The sequence below is a fragment of the Carex rostrata genome, chromosome 5 (assembly GCF_964058835.1).
Source record: "Carex rostrata chromosome 5, lpCarRost1.2, whole genome shotgun sequence".
NCBI classification, from domain to species: Eukaryota; Viridiplantae; Streptophyta; class Magnoliopsida; order Poales; family Cyperaceae; genus Carex; species Carex rostrata.
Window position 1 is genome coordinate 7,836,816 of NC_135922.1, and position 12,870 is coordinate 7,849,685.

At 34.8% G+C, this 12,870-nt stretch overlaps 1 protein-coding gene across 1 annotated transcript; it reads right to left on the reverse strand.

Annotated features, from left to right (window-relative positions):
* Window positions 1-4,539: 4,539 nt before the first annotated feature.
* On the reverse strand, window positions 4,540-12,178 carry LOC144553797 (disease resistance protein RPP13-like). Its single transcript, XM_078301991.1, has 4 exons — window positions 11,977-12,178; window positions 11,233-11,828; window positions 9,821-10,612; window positions 4,540-5,845 (listed from the first exon to the last, which is right to left on the reverse strand). The coding sequence occupies exons 2-4, from the start codon at window positions 11,820-11,822 to the stop codon at window positions 4,540-4,542; spliced, it is 2,688 nt and encodes an 895-aa protein (XP_078158117.1). The 5' UTR covers window positions 11,823-11,828; window positions 11,977-12,178.
* Window positions 12,179-12,870: the final 692 nt, after the last annotated feature.

Sequence of the window (12,870 nt, forward strand, 5' to 3'; positions counted from 1 at the left end):
GAGTAATCAGGTACAAGGGAAGGGTATGTGTAGGCAGTCAAGGTGATTGGAGGCAAAAGATTTTGAAAGAGTTGCATGGTTCAAGCCTGAGAGGCCATTCAGGGATCACTGCAACTTATCAAAGAGTAAAGCAAAACTTTTATTGGCCAAGGTTGAAGGAAGAAGTGCATTTGTTTGTGCAAAATTGTGAAAATTGCCAGCTCAACAAGGTGGAACATACAGCCAGCCCTGGACTGTTACAGCCCTTACCAGTACCAGAAGAAGCTTGGTCAAGTGTGGGAATGGATTTTATAACTGGGTTGCCAAAATCAAAGGGATATGAGGTAATTATGGTTGTAGTAGATAGACTTACAAAATATGCCAATTTTACCCCTCTGACCCATCCATACAGTGCCACCACAATAGCTCAAGCCTTTATGGACACCGTGTATAAATTACATGGCCTACCCCTGAACATAGTATCTGATAGGGATCCCATATTTACAAGTAGATTCTGGCAGGAATTGATGAAAAAGATGGAAGTCAAACTCAACATGAGTACCTCCTATCACCCACAGTCTGACGGTCAAACAGAAAAGGTCAACCAGTGCCTTGAGCATTATTTGAGGAGTATGGTGTTTGAAAGGCATAATTGTTGGATGAATTACCTGACACTTGCTGAATGGTGGTACAATTCAACCTGGCACAATGCAATTAAACTGACCCCTTTTGAAGCCTTGTATGGTTATGCTCCTCCCCAGCTAGCCTTGGCTAGTGCTCCTAAAAGTCAAGTAGAATCCGTGAATCTCTTTTTAAGGGATCGACAATCAGCACTCACCCAGCTGAAATCCAATCTCAGAAAGGCTCAAGAACGCATGAAAAAAAATGCTGACAAAAACCAAAGTGAGAGGAAATTTGAGGAAGGGGATTGGGTGTACCTGAAACTACAACCATACAGGCAAATATCAGTGGCAGGAAGGAAGAATCAGAAATTAAGTTCTCGTTATTATGGGCCATTTGAAGTGATTCAAAGAATTGGAAAGGTAGCCTACAAGCTCAATTTGCCTCCTGATTCACTCGTCCACCCAGTGTTTCATGTGTCGCAACTTAAGAAGAAGTTGGGAGATGCACAGACCCCTTCTCCAACCTTACCAATTATAGGACCCAAAGCTAATGATAAACCGATCCCAATGCTGGTCCTGGCACGAAGGATGATCAAAAACGCAATGAACCATTGGTGCAGGTCTTAGTCCAATGGAGGGGACAATCTGAAGAGGATGCTACATGGGAGAATTTTGATGATATCAATCGCCAATATCCCGAATTCATTCGTGAGGACATGAATTTTGCTAAGGAGGGTGGAGTGCAACGAGGTCTCGTTGATTTGGGGAATTTGGGAGTTACCGTTGGGATGTTTGAAAGAGGAGAGGAAGAGAAACGGCGTGAATCGCTAACGGAGAAGGAAGTAAGTGAGACTGACAAGCAGGACCAGGTGACTGGAAGGGTTATCTCGCCGTGAGGATCAATTAACATGACAAGTGGGTCCTAGAGTATCAGTAATGGAGATAGGTAGTAGTGAATAACTGGAGGAGATAGCGCAAATCCTTTTCGCGTGACCTCCCCAGGGTCGTTAGTCTGTTAGGCCATGTCAGCGCACGCTCTCTTACAATATAGTAATATTAGATAAAATTTTGAAAAACTACACAATGTTGAGAATCAGTCCTAAAAATACTGGTTGGCTGGTACCACAGGTACTCAACAGTGCATCAAAATCCAAAATGCTAATTGCAACGAGCTATTGTGTACTTGAAGTTACAATGAATTATAGTGTATAAGAACCACATGTACTACAGTGTCCGCATCAAATAAGCACAATTTTCTTTTACTAATTAGAAATCTACTACAACATATAACTTCTTGGCATAAATTGCAATGACATGAGAAATAAGATCTGTTTAACTAGTTCTGAATGATATTTGTAGTTTAACTTTCAAGTCCCATGTCAGTGCATAGATAAAATCAGACACAATCAGTAATTGCAACAAACACAATCAATGCATAGATAAAAGCATCATAACTTAAAAAAAAAAAAAAAAAAAAGCATTATGCTTACAAAAAAAGATAAGTATCAACATAACTAAAGAAGTTTACAATTGAAACAACTCTATTCAACTCATTATGCCTTGATACACTACAAATTCTTTGTTACTGATTACATCAATATAAATTAAAGAACTAGAACCCTATTCACCTCATGCCATCTATCTCGGAGTCTTTTGTGTTTTTGTTTCATCATCCCAGCTCTAATTTATATTGAGTGGGAATAGATCGAGTCGAATGTGAGAGCGGCGAGAGGGTTCGGGTTCGGTTGTGTGCGAGAGAGGACCGAGCACCGAAAAGAGAGAAGGAGAGAGTGGTGATGCGAGAAAGGAGAGAGCGACGACAGGGAGATCAGAGCGCTGATCTGAGAGGCGACAGTTAGGGTTGAGGATTTTTTTTCTTCTATCGTTTTAGCAATGGCTCTGATTGTCACGAGAGAGAGAGATGGAGGACCGGAGCCCGGAGGCGTCCAGTTCCAGAATCTTGATTTTTTAATCTGATCAGCGTGCGTTTAGATCAACACGAATTTTGGCGGAAATCGGATGGTGCAAAATTTTGGATGCATTTGGGAGTAGAGAAATTGGGTGCAGTGGAACCCTCCTCTTTCTACTATTGGTAAATATTAATTTTTTAAAATGTTTACAAAAACGTGCTTCTATTGTAGTGGTATCATAGTACCGTCCCACGGTACTGACCAGGGTTCGAATCCCTGGATGTCCATTTTTATTTCTATTTTCTTTCCTTTCCTTTATAGTCTTTTTGTGTTAAAATTGGGGGTATTCTGTAATTTCATAGTCTCCAAAATAATCCAATCACCCAGTATAGTTTATAAATTATATGGAGCAGACTACTATCGAAAGAAAAAATCTAGAGGAAAACAATTCATGAGTTTACATTTAATTAAAATTTGTATACCTGTCTCTCACTCTTCACTGGAACAAATTTTTCTTAATTGATATAAACAAACCTTGAGTTAGAACCTTATATCAATTAAGGAAATTGTGTTCCAATGAAGAGAGACAAATAAAAATAGTTATACCTTATGTAATACATGGTTGATCAAGATTATCCGTATAACTTAAACAACAATTTTATTCGTATAATATTCTTTAAATATTCTCTCTTTTTTATTATTCATAAATCTGAGTTTAGGTGACTGGCTTTCATGTTATAGCAGGAAACATACTAAGTAGTATTTTGACGCACCTCTTATTTGTACATGCAAATGTTTATATTAAATATGAAAATTATATATCTATATTTACAAGTATTTATATCAAAGTTTAAATTAAATACTTTTTCCACGAGTAAAATAACAACTTATGAATTTCAATTTTTAATTACATAAGGTATAATAACTACATTTATTATCAAAATAAATATTTAAAAAAATTATAAATATGGTACTTCGGTATTTTCAATGCACTAATTAAGTCATACTATAGATTTAGTTATGTATTTTTCAAGTTTAAATAGTCGATCTAAACTATTCAACACAATATGCATATGAAAGTATACTTGAAAATAAAATTTTAGATTTTTTTTTTTGTTTTAGAAAAATTTCTATTTTTTAGATAAATAAAATCACTACTTTTGAATGGGTCAAAATCTTTAAATCTATCACCCGTACCTACCTAAAAAGTGTAAATTTTTTTTTAAAATATAAAATTTAGTTTGAAGTTCATTTCATATGAAGATCATGCATGTTGAGTGGTTTGGATTGACTAATTAAAATTTAATATCATTTCTGTCAGATTTCTATTATTTTTTTTAAAAACGCAGACACCAAATTTAAATGACCATTTATTATTCTTTGGTAAACGGTTAAAATTAAGGGGATCATTGAAACCCCTACATGTGTATGAGTGATTCATGTAAATTTTCATTTTGTCCAGCAGCTTTTCTTCATTTTTTTTTTTATAATTTATTATGCTTTTCTTCCACCCTCTTTCGGATAATTATATACTTGGAGTGTAGACTAACAGTAATCATTATGTTTTGTCTAAAACTATGAACTTTTTAATTTTTTTTTAAAATAGAGTATTTAATATTACAACCAAAAATATACTCACAACAATGATAAAAAAAATCATTCATCACGTTACATAAATAAAATCAATAACATCAACCCATGCAAAATAAAAGAGTACAATTAAAATTAAATAAAAATGAAAAGTACGGACTATAGAAAATTAAACATAACAAACAAAAAAGTGGGAAAATTCGAACAACCTCGGAACAACAAACTGAAAAGGGCAACTTACAATCATTGAGACTCAAAATCTAACCGTTCGTCTTTACTTGCATTCTTTCGTGTGGTCTCCTTTTATTGTTTTGCTTACCAACCACTGCAATAATTAAGAGAAGAACAATTAATTACGATGAAAACAATAGCAAAGTATATATGAACTGCAATCAAGTAAAGAAATGTTAATTACAACCAAAGAAGAGCATGAGGTCTCACATTTCTTTACGCACAAATGGGATATGCTTAATCTTGTGTAGATCTTTATCTCCTTGCATAGATTCGCGTAGCTCATCCGAGGGGTAATTTACTACTAACTCTTGAAGAGTCGGCACCTTCTGAAGTTCGGGAAGTGTGTTAAGCCAACCACATCCATCAATTCTGAGGTGACGAAGGACGGGCATAGCTCCCTCTTTTATGTCCCAATGACATAGATATGGCAGTCTATCGAGCCTCAGTTTTTCGAGGTTAGGAAACCCTCCGGTTGAACAAATCAGCTTAGTTCCCACATATGAGCCATAGCCTAAATAAAGTATCCTGAGGCTCAGCAGCTTCTCCACTATGGGCATTGGATCTTCCTCAAGTTTAGACAACATGAGCGTCAATTTGGTCAGGTTTGATGGAAACATCTTAACACTTGGAACACATATATCTCTCATCCACTCTCCTCTGAGATATATATTTTGTATCTTCCCATGACAAGGTAAGTCCGTTGTACCACCATACGGTAGGATCCCACCTCCCTGTATAATACCCAAGTAGACCAACTGTTCGGTCCTTCTCAGCACAGCCTTGAAATTTTGCCACATTTGTTGAGCCCTTTCATTATATATAGTCTCTCCAAAGTAAATCACTAATGTACGTAAGTTGATACAACATGCTAATTCCACTATTTCTGTCTCTATACGCACATACTTGAGTGTTTGTAGATTTGTATGTTGATTCCATTTTAAACGGAAATCGAAATACCAGTTACCATATACATGTTTTAGGGTTGGAATTAGGACATCCAAAACAATAATGCCTTGGTCCACAGTAATTGACCCCTTTAAATCAATGGTTTCTAGATTATTGAAGGAAAACTTCTTAAATAAATCCTCTGGAATCTGACAGTCTCTTAAACCCAAATACCTCAAATGTACCAAGCCCTTCGGCCACTGTCTCTGGGTGAATTTGGTCATATCTACACTCTGCAAGGTTAACACTCTAAGTAGACTAAAGCCACTATAATTTAATTTGCTAAAGCCACAATCTTTTGATGAATATCGGCCAAAACCAAAACAAAGTAAAGAACGAGTGTTTATTGAATAAACACCATCCTGTGTGAGAGTGGAAAATTGCAGTGCCGCACGGCACGGTTTTATAGCAGGCAGCTGGTTAACATCTTCGCCTTCTTTTGAGAATACGGTGAAGAAGTTCTCCTCTTTAGCTTTGGAGATAGCCAAATCTCGTAGAAGATCGTGCATATTGCAGTATTTACAGTAGCCGTTCCATGATTTTTTAGTAACTTGAATCAAACACCTACAACAATATTTTTCATACAAATTGACATCAAAGAAGTAGGAAAATATTTGTTTATGAATAAGTTGGTATTTCTTCAAGTCAAATTAAAATAAAAAATTGATGAACGCTTGGCTATATCTTTCGTCCAAAGAAAGTTTTTATAAATGATGAATGCTGAGATATATATATATATATATATATAAGTAGGTATTCCTTACAGTGGTCCCACTAGGATTACTGAAATGCGGTGATAGAAATATAAAATATATTTAGGAAACTGCAAATGTTGATATTATTATTATAAAAATTCTTACTCAGCTAATATGTAAGTTACATATAAATTTGGTTTGAGTTAGATATATTATGTTACATTATATATTTTTCTATATGGATAAAATTAAAAGTTTTGGTATTGTTTGACGGTAAAGCAATTAATTAAGAATATGGCTGTCCTCTTTTATTTAGGTCCAGAAACTACATCTAATACTCGTAGTATTAATTTGTTATTTAGATAGTTGTATCACTTGTATGAAAATATTTATCAGTAACGCACTCTTAACTGCTAACTAATATACCAACAAAAAGGCTTTTTTTCTATTAACGACGGGAGTATCCGCGAGGGTATACATACGGTATCCCTTGTGAATATTGTCTCATTCTTGTACTCTTAACTGCTAACTTAGGTTGTTGGTATACTGTAGCACACGTACGTGTGCTGAGGTTTTCAGATATCTACATCAATATTCTGAACCATTCAAACTTTTTATGCACGAATCTCAAAGCACAATATTATGAACAGGCATTGAAAAATATTTGATCCGGCTTTATATTAACTGAAAGTTTGAGGTATTAAAGCCTACGGGCTTCCACTTCAAAAAGAAAAAAAAATAAAAAATTTGAGGTATGTCAGATGATACGGACTATGTTGAGGTGAGAGAAATTTCTAGAAGTAACTGTTTTGACCTCAAATCGCACATGCGATGCATCTCATCTTCAAAAAAAGGATGGAAGCAATAGTAAAGAGACATGGCAACACAATCGCACATATATGCGATGCATCTCATCTTCAAAAAAACTGTGACGCAATTCTTACCTTCAAGTTACTGTTTACCGAACAAATTTTTAGTTTCCCACCTAGATAAAGTTCTTGGATTATTAGTCTGTTAGATTAACATTTCATCTTTAAGCAAAATATTAAAAACATAACAGTTCTAGATTAAAGCTAGCAGGATGACAAACTCCTGTCATGTGGTTATTTATTTTTTTATTTTTTTTAAAAGCAATTTGCCATTTATTTGAACGAGACGATAAAAAAAAAAAAAAAAACTAAATAGCCAGCGTTTTGAGAAAAAAAAAATCCAAATCGTTTCTAATTAAAATACTTGGCCTACTTGCAGAATATTTTTTTAATTTAATTATCTTTTTCTGATTTGTTTATCAAGCGTACAGGTATAACTTTCAATAACTTTAGTCAAGTTTGAGGCTTTTGTTAGTAAAGATGTTTAAGTAAAGCGTTGTTAAAAGCTTGGATTTGGCACCTATTTCCAATCCTTTTGTCAGCAGAAAAATAGTAAAAAAAACAACAAAAAAACAAAAATAAACCCTAGTCATTACCAGTTTACTAAGTAGACGGTCAAAAGAATCTCTGAGAAAACCCAATAATTACAACACCTAGACAAGCAAAAAGACAATATATAGAAGCCAACCCATCCGTTAGAAGGGATTTTTTTTTATTTATAGAAAATATTATAAAATAAGAGAGAAAAACCAAAAGTTCCTCAACTTTTTTATGCATATATAGAAGGATGAAATTTTACCGATCAAAATTTTAGATTGGTAAAAATTCCCCGATCCAAAGATTTTCATTTTTAGATCATTGGTTTGAGTTACAAACGAGAAGAGTGAATAGATTTTTTATTTTTAGAAATTATTATCAAATAATATAGAAAATATATGGAATACCTTAGAATTTTGATGTACTAGAAGAATCGGGACCAATGATCCAGATCCAAAGTTTGGACCGAGATTAGTGGATCGGAATTTTTAATCAGCTTTATTATCCAAACATATTTCTCTTTGCTTCAAAATTTCTCCATATCAGATTGTGTTTGGAGATCAAATTTTACATTTTTTTTTAAAAAATTTCACTATTTTTTTAGAAATTTCAAAACCGGATTTTAACATGGTCAAAAATATAATAAAAAATAATAAAAAGTATTCAAAAACACTATTTTGAAAAATTCTTACAAAATAGTAAAATAATTTCAAAAAATGTAAATTTTGGCCTCCAAGCACATGCTAATATAGAGAACATGTTGAGCGCTTCAAATTAATTATTTCAACATTAAAAATGCAAAAATAACATATAAACATATGCCCTCATATGCTTATATAAGTAAAGTAGCGAACTTCTCTATCAGCTTGCTTCACTCTTTTAAAATAAAATTTTGTCGGTTATGGATTTCTAGATCTACTATTATGTCTTGTTTAATTGGATGAAGGGCAGAAGAAAAGTGGTAAGACGAGAGAAAATTTCATAAAAAGTTTTTATTTGATTGAAAATTTAATAGACAAAGACGTTATTCTTTTGATTTACTGTAATCTTCTAGAGTTTTTATTTTTTTACCCTTCAAATTATAGTGTAACGGAAGAAGACAAGATCAATCAAATAAGAGAATCAAATACAAATTATATCCTTGACCTCCCTTTTTCTTCACCTCCAGGTGGATGTCATTGTCAATTTTATTACTTAATTTTGTAAGTCAATTAATTTATGTTAGTATATACTCAGATCTCTTCCTCGTCACTCACCGGTTCAATTTATGTTTGTAACCGACCGATACTGTTCTAACTCGGACTCGGCGGATTGGACTCGGCCGATTTTCCAATCCATGTATATATCTACAACAATATTTTGAGTCGAGCAATGTTGAGGTGAGAGAAATATTTAAAATAACTGTTTTGATCTTCTTTAATTGATACCTCGTTAACTGTGTACAGTCTCATTGCAGTAAACTTAATCTTGAAGTAAAAGGTAAAAAACCCCGGTTGGCCTTTACGGCTCAACACAGAAAATTGCTTGGAACTTGGTGCTTATCTTCTCTCTTTGATATTAATCAAATTAAGCAAGATTAGGTTCGAACTCAATAAAGATAAATTATATTTGTTTAATCAGTTTAATTAATCAAAATATTTCTCTTAGCTTCAAAATTTCTCTCTATTTAATTGTGTATGAAGGTTTTATTTTTAATGAAGTTTTGCAGGGAATAAATAGGCTGAATAGACAAAATTTGCGAAATCAGACTATTAGTGAAACTGGACAAGGCAGTGGTTGGGTTGATTAAATGAAAGACACACAACTGGCCATTGACAGTGGAGAAAATCAAAGGAGTCATAAGAGAATGGTCTAATAATAAAAGCCCCAGACCTGACAATTATGAATCAACACACGACACTGTGCCCATTGAATTTCATCCTGTACAACATTATATCTAGTTCTGTGAAACATTGACAAACAACAAAATATATATTTTTAAATTTTTTTGTAACAAATAATTTGTTGCCTAAACCTTGAAAATGTATTTTTCTAAACTTAATTTCAATTCCTTTCAGACAGAACCAGAACATTCTACATACTGATCAGCAAACTTACTATCTCACGAAGTGGCACATGAATGCAACAAATATATACATATATAAAGAAGCTTCTGTTTGCAAAATTACTTGAATTTTTGGACATGAGAGAATTTCTAACAAATTATTTCTATCAGGTACAATCCTTGACCTTTATGCATTAAAAGATACTAAATTTCGTGCAAATATTCTTATGTAAAATAAAATTTATTTGATATTATCATTGAAAATTAATTTTGGAAGGTAAAAAGGAGATCATGTACATGTACCGGGTATTGATTGAATATAGGGCGAGTCCCTAGAGAGGACTTCTTTTATACGTGATAAGTACCTTAAAAATAGAACTGAAAAGAGATGTACCTTTCCACTAGCTCTTCAAGGCATTTCTCAGCTTTGTCATCTATTGTTCCAGCTCCAGCTTTCGGTACGAATCCTTCAGCCATCCACATTCTTGTAACGTGCACTCCTGAAATCTTATAATCCTCGGGAAATGCAGCAAAATAAAGAAAACAATCTTTGAGATATCGAGGTAAGTCTTCATAACTCCTAGCAAGGACCTGCGAGCACTGTATCCCATCTTTGTCGTGCCAATCTATGGTCTCATACAACATGTTCCAGGCAGTGTAGTTGCGGTCCCTCCTTGTGAGGATACCACCTAGAACAATCAATGCCAAAGGTAGCCCACCACATCTTTTCGTTAATTTATTGGCCACATCTAAGAGATCAGCTGGGTAATTCTCAGGTTGTACTTGTTGTTGAAAAGCATTTCTGAACAGGAGAGCTAGAGCCTCATCTTGTCTTAGGTAATGGAGCTTATACGGTTTTGTGTTGCAATCTGCTGCTTTGGCAACATCAAGCGATCTGGTGGTAATGATCACGCGGCTCGCATTGTACATTTCGGGTAATGCTTTTTTCAACTGCCAGCAAAGATTATTGTCCCACACATCATCTAAAATAATTAAGTATCTCTTGCCACTGATCAAGAAGTATTTCTTTAGCTTCACCGGTAAATCCTTATCTGCTACGGGTGGATCTTTTTTTTTCATGTCAGGTCTAACTTTATAAAGAATTTCTCTCAAGAGTTCATTTAAATTGTACGTTTGAGAAATGGACTGCCATGCGCGAAAATCGAATTTTCCCTCCAATTTATCACTGTTTTTACAAAAAAAAAAAAATGTGTTACATCAAGGAAAAATAAGGAAGATAACGAGAGAAATTTATTGTTAAGAGAAGACTCTTTCAAGTTTGAACCACGTATGTGTGCCTAATTTACATGCATGGAGCTAAGAACATTTGGAGTCATTATTACCATCTTTTAAATTCTATTAAACAAAATAGAGAGGCTAATTTTGATTAAGTGTACATATTACGGTGATTATCTATGGAACAAATTATCAGAAGTCAGAACTACATATATTGGGTGTAGTTGAGTAACATTTATATTCATGTATTCAAATCATCATAATTTAACTCATACATCAGGCTGGATTACATGTAAGAAAAACGTGCAGGTTTGCACTAGGTAAGAATTACATGCAAAGTAATTGATTACTAATAATTATTCATAACAGTATCTTTCTTTTCCTGATTAGATCGAAGAATGGAATATCATCACTTCTTGAGAAAGGACAACAATTTAAATTTGGACAGTTGAGTTCTTCAGAACTAGTTGGTTTGGAATGTACCAATTTTCTCGTTATAGATTAATTGTTCCACAAAAATTTACAAGATTTATATATTAAAAATAAAAGTTTAAAAGAAAGGACACGTACCTGTTGTATAGTTTTTGGGCGAGCGTTGTCTTCCCGAGGCCGCCAGTACCCACAATCGAGAGCACCGTGCGCCTTGAAATACTGCTATTAAGCAGCTGGTCGATAATCTTTGCCTGGTCATCCTCAAGGCCAACAACTTCTGGATCATCAACATCATCAACATCATCAATAGCACCAAGATCCTCAATTCTCAAGTCGGTTCGGCGCTGGTAAAGCCGGTTTAGTTCCTCTATGATTTTCTCGAGCTCGTCATGCAGGCCGAGCATGTACGTTTCATAGTTTCTTTTGGCCTTCTTAAATGGCCTGACAAGCCAATTGGAACTGTCTGCATGGTTTTTTTCTTCAATCTTAACCCAGAAGGTATCAATTGCAGTAGCTATTCTGTTGGCAATTTCTCTGACCTGGTTCAGCCACACTGTTACCACATCATTTCTGGTACCCTTGGAATCAACATCTTTTAGCAGCGCTTCGATCAAGTGAAGCTCCTTTTGCACCTGTTCGATCTGCCCACGCACAGCCTGCACTTCCCGAACATTCTCGCGCAAGATATCAGCAAGCTTTACCAGCACAGAGATCACAGCTTCTGCCATGTATTTCTGATTGTGGGAATGTTCAGAATAATGAAGATTAGGATCCAATACCAAAATATCAAATCCCAAAACTGTTACAAATCAAATACCAGTAAAACCGAAAAACATGGCTCAACTTGATTTCTCAAAACTCATCATGAAAGTAAAGGAATACCTTTTCCCAATCTCAGATCCGTTGCTCTCTTCTAATCTCCTCGACTTTGCAACAGTAATGACCAAGAAGAAAATAGAAGAGCCTCAACGACTAGCTCTGGCACTCGCCGTGACTAACAATCCCAAGCTCAAGGTCGAACACACCAAGACCCTAACTCCAAAAAAGAAAGGAGCTATCGCTAGTTAGCTACTGGAGTGATGAGAAGAAAGGAGCTATCATTAGTGGAGTGATGAGAAGAGAAAGAGAGGTACTTTAGCGCTGGGTGTGAACGGGTTGAGTCCAACGCAACATCCACAACCGATCTCACCGTGATTTTTAATGATAGGAAAATTGAAAAACAAAATATTAAAAACAAGAATGGGTCTGTGAAAATTTTAAAAACAGGAAGGGGTACACGGCCCATGGCGTCCCTGAGGGACGCCATGCCAAATTCAAGTCCGAAAAAAAAAAAAATTGAAAAAGTAGGGACGCCATGCTATTTTTAATCTCCATGGGACGCCATGGCATACCCCAACCCAAGAATTTCAGCAAAAAAAAAAATTAATTAAATTTTAGGGATGCCATGACATACCCAGTCCCATATACAAACCTCACGAAAGCTCTTTTTTTAGCTGAAAAATGCTAAGTAAAGTTTCGTTTTCAGCTTTTGTATATGGGACTGGATATGCCATGGTGTTCCTAAAATTTAATTAATTTCTTTTTTTTTTAGGTGAAATTCTTGGTCTGGAGTATGCCATGGCATCCCGCTGGGACACCATGGCAACCTCCAGCCTTCCCATTTTTAAAATTTCCACGGTACCTTTCTTATTTTTAATATTGTATTTATTTATTTTCTTATATATAAAAATTTCGGCCGATCTCAACTCGGATGAAATGAGACAACTCTTACGGCAG

What these genes read in the sequence shown, in the direction of transcription:
- LOC144553797 (XM_078301991.1), bottom strand. Translation starts at nt 11,822, where the DNA reads ATGGCAGAAGCTGTGATCTCTGTGCTGGTAAAGCTTGCTGATATCTTG. An exon ending in GCCCAAAAACTATACAACAG is followed by an intron (nt 10,613 to 11,232) that starts GTACGTGTCCTT and finishes TTGTAAAAACAG; the next exon opens with TGATAAATTGGAGGGAAAAT. An exon ending in CTTGAAGAGCTAGTGGAAAG is followed by an intron (nt 5,846 to 9,820) that starts GTACATCTCTTT and finishes ATATTGTTGTAG; the next exon opens with GTGTTTGATTCAAGTTACTA.